At 40.8% G+C, this 6,421-nt stretch overlaps 1 protein-coding gene across 2 annotated transcripts; it reads left to right on the top strand.

The window, feature by feature from the left end:
- Window positions 1-161: 161 nt before the first annotated feature.
- On the top strand, window positions 162-6,244 carry paox (polyamine oxidase). 2 transcript variants are annotated; one of them, XM_061789027.1, is made up of 10 exons: window positions 162-659; window positions 3,005-3,181; window positions 3,260-3,387; window positions 3,453-3,634; window positions 4,322-4,503; window positions 4,583-4,752; window positions 4,990-5,075; window positions 5,318-5,430; window positions 5,518-5,672; window positions 5,752-6,244. In XM_061789027.1, the coding sequence occupies exons 2-10, from the start codon at window positions 3,130-3,132 to the stop codon at window positions 5,905-5,907; spliced, it is 1,224 nt and encodes a 407-aa protein (XP_061645011.1). In that variant the 5' UTR covers window positions 162-659; window positions 3,005-3,129; the 3' UTR covers window positions 5,908-6,244. The 2 variants fall into 2 exon arrangements, with proteins under 2 accessions (XP_061645011.1, XP_061645010.1); XM_061789026.1 differs by lacking the exon at window positions 162-659 and adding an exon at window positions 2,271-2,509.
- Window positions 6,245-6,421: the final 177 nt, after the last annotated feature.

The following is a 6,421-nucleotide window of genomic DNA, read 5'->3' as shown; positions in this document are numbered from 1 at the left end:
TCCTGCCCGATGACAGCTGGGATAGGCTCCAGCACGCCCGCGACCCTAGTGAGGAGAAGCGGCTCAGAAAATGGATGGATGGATGGATGAAATCTAATGATTTGCGCATATGTACAGTATGTAAATCTTTAAACATGGTCTGTTAAAGGGGTCATATTATGTAAAATGTACTTTTAGTTTGTATAAAAAAGATGGGTCTCTGGCATGTCTGTGTGCCTATCAACTGTGAAATTAAACCCATCCATGGGCTAAATTACAAAATAACCAACCCCACACCCAGTCTTTCCACCAAGATCCAGAGCCACTTTCAAGCGATGGCCTGAGTCCATGCCCCACATAGAATATTTCTATTGTCTTTACAGGTTCTCGCTTTTTTTCCCACACTCTGGACTCCGCTTCCACAAATAGATGCAAGCAGCCGGCCGAAACGCGCACACTCACTGGGGAGATCCAGCCTGCTGGAACACAGACACTTGCCAGCAAGATCCAGCCCACTATTACGCATCCACTTGCCAGCGAGATGACGAGTGAGAGCACATGAAGCCTCTCTATAGTTCCAAAACCCATGCCTGCCCCGGTTCTCATGGTAATGAAAGTCGGACTTGCAAGAGACAGATCTGCCCCTAAAAACCGTCTGATTTTAGTTGACAAGTAATAGCGTAAGTATGCTATAATTCTTTATCTTGGGGGGTTGGGGGGGTGGGGGGGGGGGGGGGGGGGGGGGGGGGTGGTTTGATGAAAGACACGGGAACTGTTTTAAATTCAGAAAAAAAATTCAAGTCTCCTTTTAAAATCCATACTAATTACGATATTGTATTGGGTAAAATATTCTACACTAGGTCAGCCTTATAAATAAGTATTGTTTACCCAGGTGAGCTCCTCCTTAATTCTCATTTTAATAAAGTTTACATCCACTCTCCAGCAGTAAAACAATATACACTACCTTAGTGCGCTTTTTGAAAGACTACTTTTTAAAAATACTGACACAGAAGTCTTACTAACACAGACAATCAAACCGGTCTCTTACACATTCCAACTGCAGGAAGGGAAGGGAGGACCTCTACTGTACAAAGGCCATAAAGGCCTTCCCTATAATGCCACCTGTTGGCCAAACATTTACTTCAACTTCTATCTGAATATTTTTGTATTATTTATTTATATTTTATTATTGTTTAACAAGTTTATGTCAGATGTAAACAGATACTCTATAGGAGAAAATATAAAATGCATCTCCTACAACACAACGGAACTTTTTCACAAAATGTTGCTTTCTGCATTTAACATGATTTTTAGACCATATTCAGATTTGTAGATCACAACAACACTGGATAGATAGGCACAATTAAAAAAGATCCAATACAGGAAATGTAAAAACAAACAAACAAAAAAACATCTCAACGGACATAGCAATAATCCCATGGAGTTCAATAAACTAAGCACAATATAAGGATGCTATGCAGTTCTGGTAAACTATATTACTATTGCCAAGCATGGAAAAGAAAGAAAAAAAAATAGAGATAGGGACCTCAATTTATGATGGAATTCCATTCTGGGCCATTTAAAACAACCAAATGAAAAACAGTAAGTATGGAGGTAATTGAGAGTGACCTCCAGTGTTGCGTGACGGTAACTGAAGATCCCTGTGTATGTATTTTTTTCTCCAAATATTAATACTTTACTCTCATAAAAATTTAGATTTGAGGTATTTTTTTAATTTTATTTCCCCATAATATTATTGTTTCCTGGTAATAGTTCTAACTTTATTATTTTGTAATTCTTATTACACGTTTGCAAACAAAAACTAAATTCATAAAAAAATATATCAATACCGAGCTGACAGTAGAATAAACATTGTGCTTCTCAAGGCACATTTTTTTAATATACTGCTTTTGTATTGGTTTTAAATAGATGTCCATGTATATCTAATTAAGTGGATGATTTTTGGAAAAATCTCTGTTTTAAAAAAATTATTAAATACAGTTGTATGAAAATTTAAATTTGTAATTAAATGTTAGTAATACAACATTTAATGTGGACTTTTAATTGGTTTTATTAATATATTTTTACAAAATAATGTTTAGTGTTGGTTTTCTCCGGGTACGCCGGTTTCCACCTACAGCCCAAAAACATGCATGGTAGGAATGGTTGTTGGTTTATATGTGCCCTGAGATTGTCTGGCGACCAGTTCAGGGTGCCCCGCCCCCCCCGGAAAATGGATGGATGACTGTCACCCCGAAGTCCAAGAGAAGACCTTTATTTGGAAACTCACCACCAGAAGTCACCTCACTTGCAGCCGGAAGCAGACCAACGTCCGGTTGGAGTGCGCTTGACGAATCTTAGTCTGGCCTGGTCATGTCGTCCACGGGTGTCGACGCTAGAGTAGTAATCACAGGATGCGGTATATCGGGGATAGCAGCGGCACACAGACTCGTTAAAGCAGGATTTAATCATGTGCGGATACTCGAAGCGACCGGAAGAAGCGGGGGGAGGATTAAAACGGGAAAATTTGGTGAGTAAAACACTGACCCAACCTTATCTCTTGAGTCCCTTGTGTGTATATCTATCTACAAGGGACTCTGTTATCACAAACACGAATCCACTCACCTTGGCTCCTTGGTTAACTACGGTGTTCCGTTCCTACGATGGCGACGTAACTCGAGCTTGTACGCCACGAACCTCGCCCAACGTAGTCGTAAAGTCATAACTGCAGTAAATAGGTAAATGAAAAACACTTCTAGGACATAAATAAAAAAATTTAAACGAATGAAAAACAGTAAGTTCGGCTGTAAAGCTTGTGAGCGGAGTTGGGCTAAAGTTGAAGTTCATCTTGGACTGGTTGCCAGCCAATCGGCAGAGCAAATAGAGACAGACAGCCTTTCATATTCACACCTATGTTTAATTTAGTCTTCAGTGAGTTTAACAAACAGGTTTTTGGAATGTGTCAGAAAGCTGGAGTTCACAATACCTCACCGCTATTATTCTTATGTCTTTTGTGTGTACGTAGGTGATAACATTGTGGAGATAGGGGCCAACTGGATCCACGGACCGTCCGAAGAGAACCCAGTATTTTGTTTGGCTCGGCAATACGGCCTGCTGAGTCCAGACGCTCTCACCCCAGAGAACCAGGCGATGGACATCGGAGGACATCCTCCCTGGATCCCCAATGTCTTCACCAGCTCAGGTCACTCTTGAGAAAACATCTGAGTCTCTTTTCCAACCAAAAATGCTGAACTCATGTGCTGTTCCTCTTAATTAAAAGGTCGCAAGGTGAGCTTTGAGGATGTGTTCCCTGCTGTAGAGATGTTTAAAGAACTTCTGGCTGAGAGTTCAGAGTTTCAGGAGGGGGGGGAACCCTGGCCCAGCATGGGCCAATTTATACGTGCGGAGGTAGGACCATCATGTCCATGTTCGACCATAACTTGACAGTAAAGTTTTGTCTTGTTTGGGTGCAGGTGCTACAAAGATCAGTCAAGAAGTGGAAAGCAGACAATAAAATATCTTTGCAGCGGTGCATGATCAGCACCATGTTGAAGGTGGAGTGTTGCATTAGTGGTACTCACAGCTTGGATGACCTGGGCTTGGGTGGTAATGGCCTCTATAAAACAACACTGGGATGTGACTGCACCTTTCCAGGGTTTGTAGTCCAACCTAGTATACATGAAACATGCATACTGTACATATCCTGTACCTCAATAACTGTTTCTGGTAAATTTATCTCACATTGTTTGATAAAGTGACGAAACCGACGCCAAAACAAAGCAGTCAACTCTCTCGTCCCTGCACGCAGGAAGTGATGCATTCAAAGATACTTGTAAATCTCAGTGTTCAGCAGAATTGGAGGATGTAGGATGCATTGTGGTCATCTACAACCATGCCGTTTCTAATTGAGCGTGAGCGATTGTTTATGAGATATAAATAGATTTCCTTAAAAAAACGTTGGGATAACAGCATGTTATGGATTGTCATCCAGAGTTATTAATTTACATCAAGGGTGGGCAACCTGTGGCCTTTGAGCCATACGTGTATATGATTTGTAAGAATATTTGATGCGACCCTTCATGTCTTTCTAAAAACAAAACCGCTGAGGATTTTTTTTTTTTTTTAAATCCCCAAAACATATAGTATTTCTTTATAGCATCATATTTTTATGTATTTATTTTTTAAATAAAATCACTATGGCCTTAGCAGGACTTAATTGAAATGTCGTGAATCTTGTAACAAATTTAGCAACGTTTTGTAATGGTAGGCACTGAAAGTAACATCCTCCTCCAACATTCGACCATTAATCTCATGTCCTGTGTTGTATTCTGCCTTTTTTCAGAGGTTATGAAGGTCTAGTCCGAAAGCTGATGTCAGAGCTGCCTGCTGGTGTGGTGACCTACAACCAGCCCGCTCGCTGCATCCACTGGAACAACTCTGACAAGAGAGGCGCACACGTGAACATCGAATGCGACGATGGGGAGATGGTGGCAGCTGATCATGTGGTCGTCGCAATTCCTTTAGGTATTAGCACAAGTCAGGACTTCCTTCAGTTGCTCCTCCTGAAATAACGATCAAACTATTCTTGCTTCTGTTTGGTCAGGCTACTTAAAGAAGCACCATATGTCACTGTTCCGTCCTCCTCTTCCTCTGCACAAAATGCACTCCATCCAGAGATTAGGCTTTGGCACCAACAATAAAATATTTGTGGAATTTGATTCGCCCTGGTGGGAGGAGGATTGCGAGGTCATCTACATGGTGTGGGAAGATGAGGTGAGTCAATGAATGAAGCTGTGGACTTACTACTTCTGTACTGTTTTAGGGCAGTTTAAATGAATATCTCTGACACTTTCAAATCGGAATGTTATCTTTGTCAAGGCACAATTGTGATTATGTACTGCGACCCACTGTATATAGATATATATAATATGCTTATCGCTTACCTTTGATGATACAACTTTACAACCTAAAATTTACCGGTAATCTGCTATCTGTCATCACGTTGTTCAGGATGCCATGGTGGACCAGGTGGAGGATATTCCAGGATCCTGGATAAAGAAATTGTTTGGCTTTACTGTGTTAAAACCCACTGAAAGGTATGCAGTTTGGGTTCCCATGAGTGCGAGAAGAATTTTAGGAATGGCCATTCATTAAACCATTCATTAAAAAAGACGACAAAATGCTGGGATAGGCTCCAGCTCACCCACGACCCTAATGAGGAAAAGCGATATAGAAAATGATTTGGTGGATATTTTTTTATTCAAGAGTGACAATATAGAAGTTGTTGTTGTTGTATGTTTTGTTTGGTAGATTAAAAAAAAAATCTTTACACCCTCAGGTTCGGCCATGTTTTGTGTGGCTGGATCGCTGGGCATGAGGCAAGTTATATGGAGACTTTGTCTGAGCAGGAGGTCCTGCACGCCGTCACACAACTCGTCCGCAGGTTTACAGGTGAATGAGTAACTGTCTTTTATAGCTTGACTGCACAAGCTGGACTTTTTTTTTTTTTTTATTAATTCTGTCCCTGTGTGTGTTTAGGTAATCCCATAATTACTCCGCGGGGAGTCCTTAGGTCTCAATGGTGTCATGACCCCTGGACATGCGGATCATACAGTTACCCTTCAAGGGGCTGCTCATTGCAGGACTTTGAGAACATGATGGAGCCTCTGCCATCCAAGCGATCACTCTCGCAAGTACTGACATTTTAAACACGAAAAAAAAAAAGTTAATATCAACTCAAGAATCACAAACTGTCTGGTGTGTCCTTTCCAGCCGCTGCAGGTGTTGTTTGCTGGAGAGGCGACTCATCCCTCCTACTTCTCCACCGTCCATGGAGCTCTTCTCTCTGGTTGGAGGGAAGCCGACAGGCTCCTCGCTCACTACTCGTCATCCACTCGTCCAGCACAGCCAACAGAGTCAAAGCTTTAAAAGAATAATGCTGTTCGGACAAAGAGATTAATGTGAGATGATGTGATTTCAATGTACCTCTACATCAATTTTTATGATGATACAGATTAATCTTGGTGAATAAGTGCCATAAAATGAAAATCTGATAATTATCTGTCTAATTTAGAAGAAATATGTGTTGCTGTTTTGGAGAGCAAAAAAAATATTACCTTTTAAAGGAATCCTCTTTGTACATCAATTTAAAAAAGTTGAGTTAAATATTTTTATGCATTACATACAGATACAATGTGATATGACATTTTAGACTACTGTCATTTATTTTTCTGTTATCTAATAAAAATGTACCATTTAACTCCCAGTTAACCTTCGCCGGGTACATTCCAAAAACATGTTAGTGTGAGTGCTGTCCATATGTGCCCTGATTGGCTGGTGACCAGTCCAGGGTCTGGCCTACCACCCAAAGTCAGCTGCGGTAGGATGCAGGCAATAAAAAATTGATGGATTTCCTCTTACGTTTATTCTCGATTTTGAACAA

The sequence above is a fragment of the Phyllopteryx taeniolatus genome, chromosome 11 (genome assembly GCF_024500385.1).
Source record: "Phyllopteryx taeniolatus isolate TA_2022b chromosome 11, UOR_Ptae_1.2, whole genome shotgun sequence".
Taxonomy (NCBI): Eukaryota; Metazoa; Chordata; class Actinopteri; order Syngnathiformes; family Syngnathidae; genus Phyllopteryx; species Phyllopteryx taeniolatus.
This window is presented reverse-complemented; position numbering and strand designations above follow the sequence as displayed.

What these genes read in the sequence shown, in the direction of transcription:
- paox (XM_061789026.1), top strand. Translation starts at nt 2,353, where the DNA reads ATGTCGTCCACGGGTGTCGACGCTAGAGTAGTAATCACAGGATGCGGT. An exon ending in GATTAAAACGGGAAAATTTG is followed by an intron (nt 2,510 to 3,004) that starts GTGAGTAAAACA and finishes GTGTGTACGTAG; the next exon opens with GTGATAACATTGTGGAGATA. An exon ending in CAATGTCTTCACCAGCTCAG is followed by an intron (nt 3,182 to 3,259) that starts GTCACTCTTGAG and finishes CTTAATTAAAAG; the next exon opens with GTCGCAAGGTGAGCTTTGAG.